General features: G+C 44.7%; 2 protein-coding genes and 1 long non-coding RNA gene across 5 annotated transcripts in view; 2 read left to right on the top strand and 1 right to left on the bottom strand.

The window, feature by feature from the left end:
- ITGAD (integrin subunit alpha D) overlaps window positions 1-8565 on the top strand; it is a 48660-nt gene extending 40095 nt beyond the window's left edge. For 2 of the 3 annotated variants that reach the window (XM_077141144.1, XM_077141146.1), the window contains 12 exons: window positions 448-521; window positions 751-892; window positions 2594-2710; window positions 2823-2902; window positions 2999-3082; window positions 5611-5689; window positions 5849-5956; window positions 6058-6135; window positions 7024-7137; window positions 7267-7368; window positions 7620-7730; window positions 8206-8564. In XM_077141144.1, coding sequence (XP_076997259.1) covers window positions 448-521; window positions 751-892; window positions 2594-2710; window positions 2823-2902; window positions 2999-3082; window positions 5611-5689; window positions 5849-5956; window positions 6058-6135; window positions 7024-7137; window positions 7267-7368; window positions 7620-7730; window positions 8206-8286 — 1170 coding nt within the window. In that variant the 3' untranslated portion in view covers window positions 8287-8564. Of the gene's footprint in view, window positions 1-447; window positions 522-750; window positions 893-2593; window positions 2711-2822; window positions 2903-2998; window positions 3083-5610; window positions 5690-5848; window positions 5957-6057; window positions 6136-7023; window positions 7138-7266; window positions 7369-7619; window positions 7731-8205 lie in introns of all 3 variants that reach the window. The other variant, XM_077141145.1, reaches the window with a different exon arrangement.
- A 1830-nt stretch (window positions 8566-10395) lies between these two features.
- On the bottom strand, window positions 10396-11154 carry COX6A2 (cytochrome c oxidase subunit 6A2). Its single transcript, XM_077141148.1, has 3 exons — window positions 10997-11154; window positions 10625-10761; window positions 10396-10528 (listed from the first exon to the last, which is right to left on the bottom strand). The coding sequence occupies exons 1-3, from the start codon at window positions 11067-11069 to the stop codon at window positions 10445-10447; spliced, it is 294 nt and encodes a 97-aa protein (XP_076997263.1). The 5' UTR covers window positions 11070-11154; the 3' UTR covers window positions 10396-10444.
- Window positions 10592-14310, top strand: LOC143667201 (uncharacterized). Its single transcript, XR_013167947.1, has 3 exons — window positions 10592-10797; window positions 11682-11717; window positions 12728-14310. It is a non-coding gene; the product is annotated as an uncharacterized LOC143667201 (long non-coding RNA).
- The last annotated feature ends 4599 nt before the right edge of the window (window positions 14311-18909 follow it).

The following is an 18909-nucleotide window of genomic DNA, read 5'->3' as shown; positions in this document are numbered from 1 at the left end:
CTCTTTTGAAAACCACACCCAGCATCTGCACTAGTAATTCTGCCTCATGCTAATCTGCATCTGCATCTGGGGGCTCTTAGGACTAGGAGGTTCCTTGAGAGCAAGAATCATGTCTAATTCACTTGTGGTTTCTACCTGCCCCAATCCCTCACCCACCCTAGTACCTGTCCCATTCTTGGCACTTAATAATGTTTACTGAATATCTATTTCAGTATGAGTTGGACTTGACTCCTCAACTAGACTTCACGCTTTTTGAAGCCAAGAAATCTTGCTTTATCTTTCTTTTATGTTCCTTCCCCTCCCACCCTCACTCTTTGCCAGTGTCTAGTACATTGCTGGGTACAGAATAGTGCTCAGTAATACTCACTGTTGATGAGTGCGTCTAATGAGGGAATCAGGGAAAGACAAAGACATGGAATGGGAAGGGAATATACTGTTTCGCTGCAGCTTCCCTTTGAGAAGAACTGTGGGCAAGATGGCCTCTGTGAAGCGGACCTGAGCCTCAACCTCAGCTTTTCAGGGTGAGGTCTATCCCCCTTCTTATCCAGAACTCAAACTTCTGGGTTTCCCATCCTCAAAGGATGAGAAGTGCTCATGCTCTCTGATTCTCCTTCTAACGAATAAATTATTTTGATTGGAATATTATCGGTTCATCGGTCATGAGTTCCCATAATCCTGCCCCTGCACCTGATCCAATTCCAATCTATTTCTGTTGGAGTTATACTCCCAACCTTGTCCTTTTCCCTTCAGCCTGCAGACCCTGCTGGTGGGGTTTTCCCTGGAGCTCAATGTGACAGTAACTGTGAGCAATGAAGGTGAGGACTCCTATGGAACCATGATCAGCTTCTACTACCCCACAGGACTGTCCTATCGGCGGCTGTTAGGGACCCAGGTAAACAGGTCTCCTGGGCTCCAGCAGGCTGGGACCTCTCCCCTGTCCTGGGTTATAACAGTTTCCCTTTAATTCTTCTTCTATGATGAAGTATACAGAAAAGTGCATAAAATACATACATATTTAATAATAATAATTTAATAACATAATAATGAATAATTATTAAGCAAACATGCACGCAGTCACTATCTAGGTCATGAAATAAAACATGGCTAGCGCTCCCAGAAGATCTCTTCCCATGTGCCCTTCCATGATAACCCCATCTTCTTCCCAAAGGTAGTCACTATTTTGACGTGATAACCATTCCCTTGTGTTTCTTTATAGGTTTGCCCATCCATGAGTGCATCCCTAAATAATACTGTTCAGTTTTGTCAATATTGAAACTTTAAATGAATAAGAACATGTTGTCTGTACTCTTTTGTGTCTTTCTTCTTTCCCTCCATGTAATGGTTGTGAAATTCATCTGTTGTTTTGTGTAGCTGTAGGACATTTTTATTGCTGTATAGAATCCCTTTGTATGACTATACCACAATTCTTTATTCTCTGACAGCTACCCAATTGAGGTTGCTCTTGGCCATGACCATCTTGAACATGTATCCTGGTCTGTATTTTCTATGCATAATTTTCTGGAAGGTCTATACCACAAATGTAATTGCTGGGCCATTGAGTATGTGCATCTTCAACTGTCCTAACTAATGCCAAAGGATTTTCTAAAGTATTTTTTTTTTAACCTATTTACACTTCCATCAGCAGTGTATGAGAATTTCTGTTGCTTTCCGTCTACCTTAACCCTTGACCTTGTCAAACTTTCTAATTTTTGTCAATCTTGTGGGTGGTTAACAGTGTTTCTCAGTTTCTCAACTGAGGCTGTACTACTTTCCTCATTAGAACAAACAGCCACAAACTTGTATCAAATTACCACAAACTTAGTGGCTTAGAACAACAGAAATTTATACTCTCACAGTGCTGGAGGCCAGAAGTCTGAAATTAGTATCACTACACTGAAACCAAGATGTTGGCAATGCTGGTCTCCCTTCAGGGCTCTAGGGGAGAGTCCATTCCTTACCTCTTTCAGCTTCTGGTGGCTGCTGGCATTCCTTTGCTTGTGGACACATCACTCTAAGCTTTATGGCCAGCATCCTCAAACCTCTCTTTGCTCTGTCTTCATACTACCTTCTCCTCTGTATGTAGTCAAATCTCCCTCTGTCTACTTCTTATCAAGATACATGTGATTGCATCTAGGGTCCACCTGGCTAATCCAGGATAATCTCTTCACTTCAGTATCTTTAATGCAATGACATCAACAAAGACCCTTTTTCCCTATAAGGTAACAGTTACAGGGATTAGGACCTGGTAATTTGGGTAGTCATTATGAGCCTACCAGAGAGATTGTGAAAATTTTCTTATATTTCTTGGTCATTTGGATTTCTGCTTTTGGGTAGTGCCTGCCCAAGTATTTTCCCTGTTTTACTATTGAGATATCCATCTTTTTCTTTCTGATTTGTCAGGGCTCTTTACATATGCTGGTTACTAGTCTGTTTCCAGTTATATGTGTTCAAATATATTGTCTAATTCTGTGACTAGTCTTTTCAGTCTCTTTATGGTTTCTTTTAATAAACAGAATGTCTTCGTATTAGAGTGGCTAAACATCAAGCCCATATGTGCCTGTAGGTAACTTAAAACTCCATTCTCCTCCCCTAGAACCAATCGTCCCGGCACCCACTGCGCCTGACGTGTGACGCGGCCCCTGTTGAGAATGAGGACCTGAGGAGCAGCAGCTGCAGCATCAACCACCCCATCTTCCAAGAGGGCAGCAAGGTCTGTTTCCCCGTCCTCCCCCCATGAATCCCCCTCGCCCTGATCCACCCTGCCTTTCCCTCGCTCCCCCATGACCTTTCCTCTCCAAGTTCCTTCTTCCTTCTTCCCCCAGGGCACCTTCATTATCATATTCGATGTCTCCTCCAAAGCCACCCTGGGAGACAGGCTACTTCTGACGGCTACTGCAAGCAGGTGAGCCCGGGCCAGGCCCAGGATGGTGTGCCCAGGCCCTCCTGGAGACTCTTCTCCTGGATCCCTCCCCAAGCAGGCCCCTTTCCCTTTCTCCAGTGAGAACAACAAGGCGGTGACCAACAAGACTTCCTTCCAGCTGGAGCTCCCAGTGAAATATGCCGTCTACACAGTGATCAGCAGGTGCTTAGTCCCTGGCCTTCCCCTGGGACTCTGCCCTTCCTCCAGGGCTGGTGTTGGCCCCCGTGCTCCAGCCTGCTCTCTAGCGGACCAGCACCTACGCTGGCCCCTGAGACGCCTCACGTGGGAATGCCTGTGTGGGTCACCAAACATATGTTGACACCATAATCCTTTTTCTTTCACTGATGGCAAGATTTTAATTCAAAAACTAGCATGAGTATCTTTATTTAACAGTGAAATTTTCAATTTGGTAAGTTTCATTTCAAAGCAGATTCTGAAACGCAATGCTCATAGTTTTTGAAGGCAGGAAGGAAAGGAAAGATCCACTCTGTATCTGATATTGAGTTTGCAGTTGATTCTTTCACACTGATTTCCTAGGGGACTGAAGAAACGATCTGCTCTCACCTTCCCAAGACACATGTGCCTCTCTTTCCCTGGTAGATTTGCTCTGGCATTTTATACATTCCCGGTATCCCCTTCGTTACCCAATTAAGCACAGCAACTCAGCTCCTTCAGCTCTGTACAGTATACCCTGAAGGCTCGGCTGCAGGTGTGCCCCTGCCACCATGGGGCACCGCCTCCCTCCCCCCAGCCCCCGGGCTTCCTAAGACCGGCAGCCTGTCCTCTCTCAGCAAAGCTGCTAGATTGAGATCAAGGTTCTTTTGAGTACTCTGAAGCGGGGAGCTTGTGCCTAAGCAGGATGCGGTCTCTTATCACACAGAGGAAAAGGAAGGTCAGGCCACTGCAAGGCCCAGAGGAAAGCGGAGTGTGGGGGGCTGTGAAGGTCTCCAGGCGCCCCAGAGTCGGCTGCTGCTGTGGGCTCTGAAGGCTGGGGGGCGGGGGTGTTGCTGGGGTGGGCCTGGTTGCAAGCAGAGAGCATGGGGCCTTCTTGCACTGGTCTGGATGAAAAAACCTCAGAGGTTTAGAAGTTGGTCAGCAGTTTGCAATATCGCCCAGGGCAGAGGTCGCTGCTGTCGCTGCTGTGGCCGAAGTGTGAATTTTTAGAGAATACAAGGAGGAGGGGAGGGGGAGTCAGGCAGGGTCATTGCCTTTCCAAGCCCCACCGGTGAGTCTTCCCTTCCATCCATGGGCAAATACTGACATTGTAATAAGAATTTACAGTCGTATCTAGTTACGACGACGTGCCAGGAAGCGTCTCACCACTTTACAAGTATGCCTTCGTTTCATCCTCCCAGTGATTCTGTCAGGTAGTTACCGTTATCCCCATTCTATCCGGAAAGAAACCAAGATGTTAAGTCACTTGGGTCTGTCTTCCGGCTGGTAAGTGGTTGAGTCTGTGCCATGGCCACGCATACCACGAATCTCAGAGAACTGGGGAGAGAGAGAGGAGATTTTCCCAGACTTGAAAGGAGGTTTAGAACTGGAAGATTTTAAGGAGACAGAACCGAAGCAGAGAGAGAAAGGGCCTGGGTGGGGAGCAGGGAGGAAGGCTACATGCGAAGGGCAAGCTAAACTCTGACACGGATTGGGGACTTGATGATTGCTGCCCAGGTAGCCCTCCGCACGAGGCTGCTAAGAGGTCGGCACTATCTATTAGCACCCCTCTTTTTCAAGAGGAAGAAACGCCAGGGCTCTGGAGAGGCTGAGTAACTTGCCTGAAGTGATTCCGGTAAGAGGTGGTGAAGCTCAGAGCTGGGCCGGGGTGCCTGGCTCCACGGCCTCTCTTGGTAACCCTGAGCCTGCAGTCACAGGGCTGGGAAAGCTGGGGAGGCCCACGGAATTTGTGTGGCTGCTCTGGCTTCCGGGTGGTAGGTGCTGCTGAAAACGTGCAGGTCCCTCTGCTCATCTGCTTGATCCTACTAAGTTATTAGACACTAAGGGATTAGGGCTTGTTACCTGTTGACTCTCCAGGGCCAAGCACACAGCCTGGCACAAGGTAAATATTGGATGGATGGGTGGATGGACGGATGGACAGATGCCCACCTGCAGCCTGGCATGCTTGTGACCTCGCCCTGGGCTTGTGTTCATGCACCATCTTCCCTCACATTTATTCACCTGCCCCAGTGTAGCCACATCTAGTTTCTTCATTCCCACATGGAGAGGGTCTCCATTTTTGCCCAAGTGATTCCCAGCCAGTGTCCCCCAGGTTCCCCTAGGCTTATCTTCTCTGACCACAGCATCTGCAAACATTACCGGAGGCATCCATGCATCTACTGGAGAAAGCAATGTGAAAACCTTTTCTCCCTGGGAAAATATTCATAAACATCATGGGAGGTGATGTTTAAGTGAAAATTTCCAGCAGTACGGTGGATAAGGACATGCCAGACAAAATAAGGTCTTTAAGCAAAGTCATGGAGGTGTGAGTGAGCCAGGGGTATCGAAGGGAGACCTAGTCCTGGGGCAAAGGACACAGGTTGGGGAGCAGCTGGAGCTGAGGCTGGAGAGGGATGTGGGGATGATCATTTTGTCCCAGGTCATCTCTGGGCCCAACAGAGTCCCCAGCAGCAGGCTGCGGTACCAGTGGGGATGGTTTGGGGCTGTTTTTTCACCCCCAGACCCTCTCTGTCCAGGCAGGAAGAATTCACCAAATACTTCAACTTCTCAACTTCCGAGGAGAGGAGCGGGAAAGAGGCTGAGCACCGATATCGTGTGAGGGACCAGGGAAACCCCATGTCTGCCCTCCCGTGGTGCCGATAAAGTTGCAAGTTGGTGTGGAGAGATGGAGAGGAGCCGTGTGGTGGGGTCAGGAAAGAAGTGGGATTTGGGCTGCTCCGGGGAGCATAATAATTTTCTCTCAATTCGCTGCAGGTGAATAACTTGAGCCAGCGGGATCTGGCCATCAGCATCCACTTCTGGGTTCCCATCCTACTGGACAGCGTGGCTGTGTGGGATGTGGCTGTGGTGGCCCCTTCACAGGTGCCTGCACTTCCTTTCTCACCCCCCGCCCCCCAGATCATACCTTCTTACCAGTGAAATGTGTATTATTCTGTGGCTAAAGTGTTTCTCTCTCTCACTAGGGTCTCCCCTGTGTGTCAGAGAGGGAACCTCCCCAGCATTCTGACTTCCTGGCCCAGGTCTCAGAGTGTCCCCTGCTGGTGAGAAAGGCCTCAGCCCCCTACTGCTGGTCCAACTGTGCAGGGAAACCCACTGCTGGAATGCAGCGCTGTATAGCCATCCTGTGACTGCTCATCTGTGCCCCACCCCAGTTGGGCATTTCCCTTATGATTCCTTATGATTCCTCCCTGCAACGCAATTCTAACTATAACTACGAGAGTCAGTCCAAACTTTGCAGGTTAAGGGCACAGCCCCCTAAGACTGCCCTCGCCTCAGGACACCAGCCACAAGTTTGGGGCCTTCCAGGGCCATCTGCACGTCTGATCGACTGGCTACAAATTCGGGGCTCCCGCCCCTCCCTCGGGTTTCATAATTTAATAGAATGGCTCATAGAATTCAGGAAAGCTCTATTTTATGATTATAGTTTAATTACAGCAAAGAGGAACCAAATAAGGAGTCCAAAGTAGAGGTGCGTAGCGTGAGACCTTGGAGGGCCTCATAAGTGAAGCTTCCAGTGTCCTCTCTCCATGGAGTCAGGATGCGTCACCCTGGGAGATGGGGATAACCAACCAGGGAAGCTCACTGAGCTTCGGCTTCAGAGTTTTTACTGGTGTAGGCATGACTGACTGAATGGATCCCCAGCCCCCTTCTCTCCCCAGAGGGCGGGCTCCAAGCCCCAACCCTCTAATCACTTGATTGACCACACCCCCCTCCCCCCCCCACTTCCGCCCCCCCACCCCCACCACCGCAAGACCACCCAAGGGGCCTGTCCCACCCTGAGTCATCTCATTAGCATAAACTATCCAAGGATTTAGAGATGACTTACCCAGAGCTGGAACAAAAGCAGACCTATCTTTGGAAGCCAAATTCCTTACTCTATACTTCCCAAGTCAAGACCCTTCTCAACTTCATTTCTCTCCTGTCCCTAGAACTGCTCTGTTGCTGTCTGCCTGAGGTTCCGCTGTGACGTCCCCTCCTTCGGCATCCAGGAGGAACTTGACTTCATCCTGAAGGGCAACCTCAGCTTTGGCTGGGTCAGCCAGGTGTGTAGGGCCCAACAGCAGAGCCTCTCCCCCCAGTTCAGGAGGTACCTGATGTGTCGGTGCCCACCCTAGAGCCAGGCATTTCTTGAGCTCTGGGTCAATTCCCTGGCCTCCCCCTCTCTTTTGCAGACAATGCAGAAGAAGGCATTGGTTGTGAGTGTGGCAGAAATCACGTTCAACAGATCTGTGTATTCCCAGCTTCCAGGACAGGAGGCATTTCTGAGAGCCCAGGTAGTGGCAGTGTCCAGGCTGGTCAGAGGCTCCTGATGCTAAATATGGGATACCTGGTGGGAGTGGGGGGTGGGGTTGCAGATCTGGAGGTAGGAAGGACGGAGGTTTCTAGGCAGGATGTTGTCCCTAAACCTGGGGGTGCTTCTGCATCTAACCCCTAGGGGCGGGACTTGGGGGAAGGGGAACAAAGGGATAAGCGTTGAGGAGCACCAGAGGCCTGACGCTTTCTGATAGGGTCTCCCCCAAATCAGACAGAGACTGTGCTGGAAGAATATGAGGTCTACGACCCCATCCCCCTCATCGTAGGCAGCTCCGTGGGAGGTCTGCTGCTGCTGGCTCTCATCGCAGCCGCGCTGTACAAGGTGAATGGATTTTCACACAACTCTTAGGTTGGATTTTCATCCAACCTGAGCCCCCCTACAGATAAGACCATATGGTGGGCAAAGCCCAGATTCTGGATTCGGGAAGACCTGGGTGCACATTTTGACATCATCACTCACTGTTTACTGCTAAGCAAGTTGCTTACCCTTTCCAAGCCTGTTTCCTCATTTTTGAAGCGAATAATGCCTACATCCAAGGCAGAAATGAGGCTGGAGGTGCAGAGGCCTGCTTGATTCTGAAGTCCCTGCTCTTGTCTTACAAACTATGTGTGTAGACTGTCTACTCCTGGATTGGTACACAGTAGAGGCTCAACATATGATAGCTGCTGTTCACATAAATAAATGTTCTGGCACACAAATACAAGTTAGCTTTATTCCCTTCTCTTCTCTCTCAGCTTCTTCTATTTCCGACTTTCTTCCCGCCTTCTTACCCAGTTGTTCTGATTTCTTCTTATAGCTTGGCTTCTTCAAACGTCAGTATAAAGAAATGCTGGATGACAAAGCTGAAGATGCAACTGCAGATTTGCCTCTGTCTTAAATAATGTACTTTCCCATTGGTCTCTACCCCCATGGCTTACAAATCTACTTCCACCAGAATAACTTCTGCACAGATCTAACTGGACTGGCCTGATCCACCCATCACGGTGCCCAACCACCTTCCAAATATACCGAGCTTTATATTTTTACATATCTGTCCAACTTCCTCATTGATGACCTTTGTACAGTGCCAGCACAAAGCCAGAATGAATTTTCCTGTGTATAAGAACCGTCACATTAAATGAGGATGTTTATAACCCATTATCCTTGTTTGAAAGAGCTCTAATTCAGGGACCCAAGTGCTGTTTTATAATAGTTGAGGGAACATGCTTGTGGTTGTGGAAAAAGTTCTCTTTCTCAAGTGACTGGGGTCTGGGGTCATCTTTTCTTTTCTTTTTTTTTTTTTTTTTGAGATTAGAATATTTTATTTGATTTATCATATAAGATCTGCTTGCTTGCCTCAGGAATGTCCAGAGGACACAAGTTTCAAAAGGACTCTGAGGAAAAAATTTATGAGCCTAACTCTACGATCCCTGAAGACCTCCATTGTTGCTTTTCTCTGTAGGGTCAGATGTTACTGCTGTCACTGAGCTTGGATGCTTAAACACAATGGGGCTGATTAGAACCTGGGTTGGCAGAAGCCAGCCAGGTGGGTGTGGCTACCATAATGGAAAGCAGACTCAAAGCAGTATTCAAAATGGTCTGACTTGCATAGACCTATAGTATTATCTGGTAGATCATGGGGTACCTAGAAGTAAAACAGATTGGCAATCTACTAAATCCTTACTTGATCTGTATCATCAGAGGAGTTCTAGGTCAAGTGAACAAAAGTTTAATCATTTACAAAAACAGGGAGTCATAGTCCCTTAATCAATTCCCAGATTTGTGACAGCTTGCAGACCCAGAGTCACTTGAGTGAAGGGAAGAACAGATCCCCTTGGTGAAGGACCCTGCTACACTGTAAAGAATTAATACTCTTAATCTTCCTCCTAACCTTCCCCTAAGAGTAACTGTATATTGGGGCAAAAGGAAATGATCAGGTATTTTCAGGATGACTAGACACTAGCTCAGAAGTGACACTGATTCCAGAAAACCAAAAAATGTCACTGTGATCCACCAGTCAGAGTAGGGGATTATGGATTATCAATGGCGTTTTCACTCAGGTCCATCTCACAGTAGGTCCACTGAGTCCCCAGACCCTTTCTGTGGTTATTTCTCCATTTCCAGAATGCATAATTGGAACAGACATACTCAGTGTGGTGTAAGGGGTTATTTTTTCTTAATGGAGCAGTGAATAGTATCCCGGGGTGGGGGTGTCAAAGGAAGCTCTACATGTGTATGTAGTAATGATGGATTTCAGAACAAGTTTCAGGTTCCTTGGTAATGACAAGGAGGCAGACTGTCCTAGGAGGTAAAGGAAGTGTCTAGAGCTTGTATGTGCCAATGGCCCCTTGAACAGGGTTCCCAGCAGCCAGGAGATCCAGGCTTCCAGAAAAAGAGCATGTGATTTCACAAACTAATGCAGAAGACCCATTAAAGGTGGTCACAGAGAATGACCAAAATAACCCAAATCCAGAATTAGGTCAGGAGGCTTCACAGTGGACTGTAAAACCTATGTTTGAAATCTGCCTTATCTCCAAATAACTGAGATTCACACAAGCTGTAAGCTCAGGCGGTCTGTGCCAAGCAAAAAGTAGTACTTCAGGGTCTGCAAAACTTGGGATCTGGTGGAGCCTCTGACCAGGTTAATTTAAGCCATTTAATCGCTGAAAATCTGTATCCTTCTTGGGAGAATGGGAACTAAAAGTCTAGCTTGCTCCCACTGGGAGTTACTGAGAGGATTCATTGAAGGTGAAGGCCCTCTATAGCTTAGAGACCTAATTATGAATAGGCGAGGAATTGTGTTAGAATCTCCAACCTGCTCTGAAAGGACATTCCTATTCCCTCCAGCCCTTCCCAAACTGCTGAAGCTGGAAATGCTGCAGCCTAGGGATGCACGTGGATCGCCAATCGCACTGCGCGCATGCGCCCCGACGACGTAGCGCGCACCAAGGGCAGCGCACGCGCAGTCAGGACCCAGCCCTCCCCACGAGCATTGCAGACACAAACCTTCCAAGGCGCGACGGCTTTATTGCGCCCGCGGGGCTTCTGCCCGGCCCTCAGGGGTGCTCGTAGCCCGTGGGCAGAGGGTTGACGTGCGGGTTGTGGAACAGGGTGTGGTTGCCGTCACCCCAGGAGTAGGGCTGTGGAGAGAGGGCGAGCAGGGGGTCAGGGCCGGCCCGGCGGCCCCGCCGCGGCCCCCTCGCCCACCCGCGCGCCGAGGCCTTGGGCCGCCCTACCTTGGTGCGGATTCGGAGGTGGTGGTAGGGTTTGAACTCGGGGCGCTCGCGGTGGCCCGCGTGGAGCCAGGAGTTGAGGGTGCAGAGGGCCACGCTCGGGAGCGCTAGCACGAAGGTCAGGAGGCGCCAGGTGCTGGCTGAGCAGAGGGGAAGGCGGTGTGAGCCGAAGAAGGGTAAGCGGGGTCCCAGGATGCTCCCAGAAGGTCTGCGCAGGATAGGGTGGCTGGTGGGGGCTGTTTCCAGGACCCTGGAGGGCTCCAGAGGCTGGTGGGGTGGGGGTTACCGGAGTGGAGAGGGATAGGAGGGGTGGTGGGAGAGGACGCGGGGTGGGCAAGGTCAGGGCGCCTCGGCGTCAGCCCCGGCTGCACTCACCTCCTGCCCCTCCGTGCTCTCCCTTGGCTGCGCTCGCCAAGCCCCGGCTCAAGGACCGCAGAGGCAGAGCCATTATTGTGGAAAAGGGTGACAGCGCTGTCCTTTCGCTCTCCTTCACTGAGGCCTGAGGGAGAGTTCCCCTCCCCTCCTTTTGAGCCAATCACCTTTTAAGTTTGGAACTTGGATGGCTATTTTTAGGGGCTTTCTATATTTAAAACAGGGCCTGCCTGGCATGAAGTCCCCTTCTCCAGACAGCTAGCTGCTGGGCTGTGGTTCTTATTTGGGCAAGGGGAAACCTAAAGTGCAGCATTCTATTCTTTTTTATAGTTGCAGGGAAGTGTTTTGTACAATCCTGTATTCCCAGTGCCTGGCACATAGAAGGCCTTCAATAAATGTTTTAGAACTAATTAAGTGTCCTTTTGGGTCTCAGTTTTGTCGTGTGTAAAATGTGTAACAAGTCTTAAATGATTTTCACACAAGTGGCCACCTTAGCATCTGGTACATTACAGTAATTGAGTACATGTATTAGCCATAGTGCTTTGCAGTAAATTCATTCTGGTTTTAGAAGACAAGCAATTAAGAACCTTAGATTTTGGTCTCTAGTGTCTTGGAACAGCTAGAGGGAAAAAATGAGGAGTCATGGAACTGCAATCCATGCCTAACTTTTTTTTTTTTTCATGGGCAGGCACCAGGAATCGAACCTGGATCTTGGGCATGGCAGGTGAGAGCTCTGCCTGCTGAGCCACCGTGACCCACCCACCTATACCTAACTTTGATATTTGTTATATAGCTACTTGTTAAAATGTACTTGGAAATTTATTGCTTTTTGTATATATGTTATTTTTCACAATAAAAGATTAAAAAAAAAAAAAAGAATCTTAGGTAGCTCACTGGTATCTTTGCTGTGGCCAGAGAGGCCTGCAGTCGCCACAGCCAGGAACAAACTGTTCTGTGGAGCCAGCTGCAACGAGACATGGCCACAGCTCACACTGCTGAACACTGGATGCCAAAAACATCATCATTGCCAGATTATTTCACCATACCCACCCTCCTTGAAAATGAACTCTGTGGGTTGCTCTCCTTGAAATGAAAGAATCATGTGGGTGAGCCACTTGGCAAGACTCAGGTCAGCGGGCTCTAGCTGTGTGAAAGTCTGGGAAATTGAGTTCTGACTTCTGCCTTGGGGAATCAAGAATTGTATCAAAGGGAAGAGTACAGGGATATAGAAAGAGTATTCAAAAGATGCTGGGTAGCCCCAAACCTGACAAGTAAATTGTTTCAGTCTGAAAAAAAAGAGAGAAGCAAGCCTAGGTAGGCCTGCATGAACCCTGTATCAAAGCAGGTCACTAGAGAACTACAAGACAGGGCAGGGACGATGGCTACCTTTTATACTTTCCTATCCTCAGCACCCAGCACAGAACCTAACGTGAAGTAGGTGTTCAAAAACTATGTGTTTAATAAATGCTGGAACCACGTTACAGCCCTACAGACAAGCGTTTTCAGAACTACAGTCTGATAGGAAGCCTTCAGCTTTGATCTAGGGCTCTTATTATGGTCATGTATATAACTTGAATTTTATAACAGACAAATGAGGAAGATAGATTTTCAAGAAGCTGCTCAAATTCTGTTCCCCTCATTGGTTCTAAACTGAACGCTAGCTTTCACTTCACTTTCTTAGGTTTTGTTTTGTGTTTAAATAATTTTGTTCTTCCTACATTTGCTGTTTTCCAGGTGGACTTTGGAATTGCTGCCAAAAAGATGAGGCCTTATCCCAGTTAAAGTTTGGCATCTCCCGCCACACATTGTCCGTTCAGACACCCTTCCCAATGCTGACCGTGGCTCCTGGAGAAAATATAAATGAAGAAGGGTATTTTTACTTGGAAAAGGTTCTAGGTGCCCTCTCTGCCCTAATAAACCCTCAAAAATTTGCTGATCATTGCCAAACAATTCCCTATGAGAAAACCCTTTTCTCAGTTTGGAAGCCCCCTCCTCTCTGAGCTTTTCTTGCTGGAACTTGGTGATGGCCCTGAAAGCAGCTTCCATCCCCTGCTGCTGCCGCCATCGTGTAGTCCACCTACTCAAGGACCCAGAGACTTCTGCTGAGGCAGACTGCCTTTCTAGGCTAATCCTGGTTTTCCTCTCTCTAGAGGCAGTGCAGAGCCAGCCCCTGTGGTCTTTGTATCCACCACTGCTTTATAAATTCTCTCTCATAATTAATTGAGCCGCTGCCTAAGCTTTCAGATTCTAGAGACTTAGCTAGCTTTTTCTTTCCTTCAGGCAGAGGGAAGAAGAAACTCACCAATTGTTAAGTACACCCTGGTGAGCTGCATCCCAGCTCTTTTTCAGACCTACTTCAGCCCTTCGTGGTGAAGGACAAGTCAGTGTAAGTTTCTCTAGGGCATCTTTCTTGAGATGCTACATACCATGTCCACGTTTTCCAAAGCAAAGAGCAATCACAACAATGTGATCTAATAAATATAAATTTTGTTTATAGGGACCCTAGGACAGGATGTTTGAGATTGGAACTGTCCCAGAAAGACAATTATTTGGAAGATAGGACAGATAATTTAGCAAGGATGAATTATAAAGGAAAATGGAGATAAGACAGAATCACTATGGATCCTGCCAGTGGGCTAATGCCAAGAGGATGATGGGAGAGGGGGGTTGCTGCTAGTTCTCTCTGCCCTTGAGAGAGGCTAGAAGCTTGCCATAATGACATTTACTGTTTTTTGTCATGGCCCAAATACACATGCCTTCTCCTTCTGATAATAACATACTGGGTTTTTTTAATGAAATCATCCCTCTCCCATTTTCAGGTCACAGTTCAGGTGGGGCAGACTCCCTCCTCCAATGCCAAAAGAGTTCACATGATCCAGGTCTAGCCAATCAGAACATTCTATTTTTGGTCACAGTGATTGGTTTAGGGGAGGGCACAGGCCCTGGAGTCTCAATTTGGGGACTTTTCTTCAAGTATTGAGACAAAATAGTATTTTAACTTGGAATTGCTGGTCACTCAGGCTGGAGCCTTTGATTGAAAATACTGAAGTAAATTTTCAGAGCAGACCTGAAAGTTGTAGAGAGATTTAGTCTTGTTAATGTCTCCTGGATCAAGGGGTGCCAGAATAAAGATCTTTACAGCTACAAGAGATAACAAATCCGCCATTTATAAGAGCCAGTTTGAGTGGGTTTATACGTCTTAATTTATTGTTAAATGTTTTCTGTGAAGCTGGAAGCTATAGCAGGTCTAAACTTTTATCAGCAAATATCTGATTTCTGTTCCCTTGCACTATGATCCATGTTCTATTAAAGCTCTTTTGCCTTAGTTTAAGACTGTATTTATAGTTTTTTTTTGTATTACTGATCTAAATGTCTCTTTTAAACTTTTTTTTAAGTGTATAATACAACATACATACAAAGCAAAGAAAGAAAAGCAATAGTTTTCAAAGTACTATTAAACAAGTAGTTACAAGACAGATCCCAGAGTTTGTAGTAGGCTACCATACCATCATCTCATATTTTTCCTTCTAGTTGCTCAAGAATATAGGAGGCTAGAAGGAACAAAAATTTTTTTTTTTATCATCACAGTCGGCTTTTTTTGTGTGTGTGAAAAATAACATATATACAAACAAGGAATAAATTTCAAAGCACAGCACAACAATTCATTGTAGAACATATTTCAGAGTTTAGTATGAGTTACAATTCCACAATTTTAGTTTTTATTTCTAGCTGCTCTAAGATACTGGAGACTAAAAGAAATGTCAATTTAATGATTCAGCAATTGATCTAGATGTCTTTTATAAACATCCTGGAGCATGTCTGTCATTAATGAATTAAACATAATAGACCCTATTGGAAGTGAAGGGATTTAATATGTTGAAATGAAGTTATTAAACTAAATGACATATTGCTATATAACACAGATTGCTAAAGGTTCAATGGTTGAGTCTTTGTAATTTTCTATTCTCCTTGCATTTCATAATAGGGTCATGTTACATATGAAAATAAATCCATAAGCTGTGACTGAGTCTGTTATATTCCTAGTAAGAGACCCTTAAGACAAGTTGCTAAGGGTTCTGAATTCATATATAAGCATTCCAGAATCTTATGTGCAGGAGGTCAACTGTTACTGCAACCTCCACATCTTTAAAGGTGACGGTCATATGGGTGGGTCATAATGATTGCTCACCTATAATTCCAACTGAATCATCACAGGTTATGCATCTTCAGGACTCTTTTTTTTTTTCACATTTTTTTTTATTAATTAAAAAAAGAATTAACAAAACAATTAGAAATCATTCCATTCTACATGTACAATCAGTAATTCTTAATAACATCACAGTTGCATATTCATCATTTCTTAGTACATTTGCATCGATTTAGAAAAAGAAATAAAAAGACAACAGAATAAGAATTAAAACAATAATAGAAAGAAAAAAAAAAACAAAAAACCTATACCTCACATGCAGCTTCATTCAGTGTTTTAACATAATTGCATTACAATTGGGTAGTATTGTGCTGTCCATTTCTGAGTTTTTATATCCAGTCCCGTTGTACAGTCTGTATCCCTTCAGCTCCAATTACCCCTTCTCTTTTTTTTTTTTTTTTTAATTAACGGAAAAAAAGAAATTAACCCGACATTTAGAAATCATACCATTCTACATATGCAATCAGTAATTCTTAACATCCTCACATAGATGCATGATCATCATTTCTTAGTACATTTGCATTGGTTTAGAAGAACTAGCAACATAACTGAAAAAGATATAGAATGTTAATATAGAGAAAAAATAAAAGTAATAGTAAAATCAAAACAAAACAAAACAAAACAAAACAAAAACCTATAGCTCAGATGCAGCTTCATTCAGTGTTTTAACATGATTACTTTACAATTAGGTATTATTGTGCTGTCCATTTTTGAGTTTTTGTATCTAGTCCTGTTACACCGTCTGTATCCCTTCAACTCCAATTGCCCATTATCTTACCCTGTTTCTACCTCCTGCTGGACTCTGTTACCAATGACATATTCCAAATTTATTCTCGAATGTCTGTTCACATCAGTGGGACCATACAGTATTTGTCCTTTAGTTTTTGGCTAGACTCACTCAGCATAATGTTCTCTAGGTCCATCCATGTTATTACATGCTTCATAAGTTTATCCTGTCTTAAACCTGCATAGTATTCCATCGTATGTATATACCACAGTTTGTTTAGCCACTCTTCTGTTGATGGAGATTTCGGCTGTTTCCATCTCTTTGCAATTGTAAATAACGCTGCTATAAACACTGGTGTGCAAATGTCCGTTTGTGTCTTTGCCCTTAAGTCCTTTGAGTAGATACCCAGCAATGGTATTGCTGGGTTGTATGGCAATTCTATATTCAGCTTTTTGAGGAACCGCCAAACTGCCTTCCACAGTGGTTGCACCATTTGACATTCCCACCAACAGTGGATAAGTGTGCCTCTTTCTCCGCATCCTCTCCAGCACTTGTCATTTTCTGTTTTGTTGATAAGAAACGAACCCGGGTCCTTGGGCATGGCAGGCAAGCATTCTTACCTGCTGAGCCACCGTGGCCCTCTCTCATTGTGGTTTTGATTTGCATTTCTCTAATGGCCAGGGACATTGAGCATCTCTTCATGTGCCTTTTGGCCATTTGTATTTCCTCCTCTGAGAGGTGTCTATTCAAGTCTTTTTCCCATTTTGTAATTGGGTTGGCTGTCTTTTTGTTGTTGAGTTGAACAATCTCATTATAAATTCTGGATACTAGACCTTTATCTGATATATCATTTCCAAATATTGATTCCCATTGTGTAGGCTGTCTTTCTACTTTCTTGATGAAGTTCTTTGATGCACAAAAGTGTTTAATTTTGAGGCGCTCCCATTTATTTATTTCCTTCTTCAGTGCTCTTGCTTTAGGTTTAAGGTCCATAAAACCGCCTCCAGTTGTAAGATCCATAAGATATCTCCCAACATTTTCCTCTGTTTTATGGTCTTAGACCTAATGTTTAGATCTTTGATCCATTTTGAGTTAACTTTTGTATAGGGTGTGAGAGATGGGTCTTCTTTCATTCTTTTGCATATGGATATCCAGTTCTCTAGGCACCATTTATTGAAGAGACTGTTCTGTCCCAGGTGAGTTGGCTTGACTGCCTTATCAAAGATCAAATGGCCATAGATGAGAGGGTCTATATCTGAGCACTCTATTCGATTCCATTGGTCGATATATCTATCTTTATGCCAATACCATGCTGTTTTGACCAGCACAGTGTTTTGACCACTGTGGCTTCATAATATGCCTTAAAGTCAGGCAGCGCGAGACCTCCAGCTTCGTTTTTTTTCCTCAAGATGTTTTTAGCAATTCAGGGCACCCTGCCCTTCCAGATAAATTTGCTTATTGGTTTTTCTATTTCTGAAAAATAAGTTGTTGGGATTTTGATTGGTATTGCATTGAATCTGTAAATCAATTTAGGTAGGATTGACATCTTAACTATATTTAGTCTTCCAATCCATGAACACGGTATGCCCTTCCATCTATTTAGGTCTTCTGTGATTTCTTTTAACAGTTTTTTGTAGTTTTCTTTATATAGGTTTTTTGTCTCTTTAGTTAAATTTATTCCTAGGTATTTTATTCTTTTAGTTGCAATTGTAAATGGGATTCGTTTCTTGATTTCCCCCTCAGCTTGTTCATTACTAGTGTATAGAAATGCTACAGATTTTTGAATGTTGATCTTGTAACCTGCTACTTTGCTGTACTCATTTATTAGCTCTAGTAGTTTTGTTGTGGATTTTTCCGGGTTTTCGACGTATAGTATCATATCATCTGCAAACAGTGATAGTTTTACTTCTTCCTTTCCAATTTTGATGCCTTGTATTTCTTTTTCTTGTCTAATTGCTCTGGCTAGAACCTCCAATACAATGTTGAATAATAGTGGTGATAGTGGACATCCTTGTCTTGTTCCTGATCTTAGGGGGAAAGTTTTCAATTTTTCCCCATTGAGGATGATATTAGCTGTGGGTTTTTCATATATTCCCTCTATCATTTTAAGGAAGTTCCCTTGTATTCCTATCTTTTGAAGTGTTTTCAACAGGAAAGGATGTTGAATCTTGTCAAATGCCTTCTCTGCATCAATTGAGATGATCATGTGATTTTTCTGCTTTGATTTGTTGATATGGTGTATTACATTAATTGATTTTCTTATGTTGAACCATCCTTGCATACCTGGGATGAATCCTACTTGGTCATGATGTATAATTCTTTTAATGTGTTGTTGGATACGATTTGCTAGAATTTTATTGAGGATTTTTGCATCTATATTCATTAGAGAGATTGGTCTGTAGTTTTCTTGTTTTGTAATATCTTTGCCTGGTTTTGGTATGAGGGTGATGTTGGCTTCATAGAATGAATTAGGTAGTTTCCCCTCCAATTCGGTTTTTTTGAAGAGTTTGAGGAGAATTGGTACTAATTCTTTCTGGAACGTTTGGTAGAATTCAGATGTGAAGCCATCTGGTCCTGGACTTTTCTTTTTAGGAAGATTTTGAATGACTAATTCAATTTCTTTACTTGTGATTGGTTTGTTGAGGTCATCTATGTCTTCTTGAGTCAAAGTTGGTTGTTCATGTCTTTCCAGGAACCCGTCCATTTCCTCTAAATTGTTGTATTTATTAGCGTAAAGTTGTTCATAGTATCCTGTTATTACCTCCTTTATTTCTGTGAGGTCAGTAGTTATGTCTCCTCTTCCATTTCTGATCTTATTTATTTGCATCCTCTCTCTTCTTCTTTTTGTCAATCTTGCTAAGGGCCCATCAATCTTATTGATTTTCTCATAGAACCAACTTCTGGTCTTACTGATTTTCTCTATTGTTTTCATGTTTTCAATTTCATTTATTTCTGCTCTGATCTTTGTTATTTCTTTCCTTT

Source organism: Tamandua tetradactyla, chromosome 23, assembly GCF_023851605.1.
Source record: "Tamandua tetradactyla isolate mTamTet1 chromosome 23, mTamTet1.pri, whole genome shotgun sequence".
Classification (NCBI taxonomy): Eukaryota; Metazoa; Chordata; class Mammalia; order Pilosa; family Myrmecophagidae; genus Tamandua; species Tamandua tetradactyla.
The sequence above is the reverse complement of the archived record's forward strand: the minus strand, read 5'-3'. Positions and strand labels throughout refer to the sequence as shown.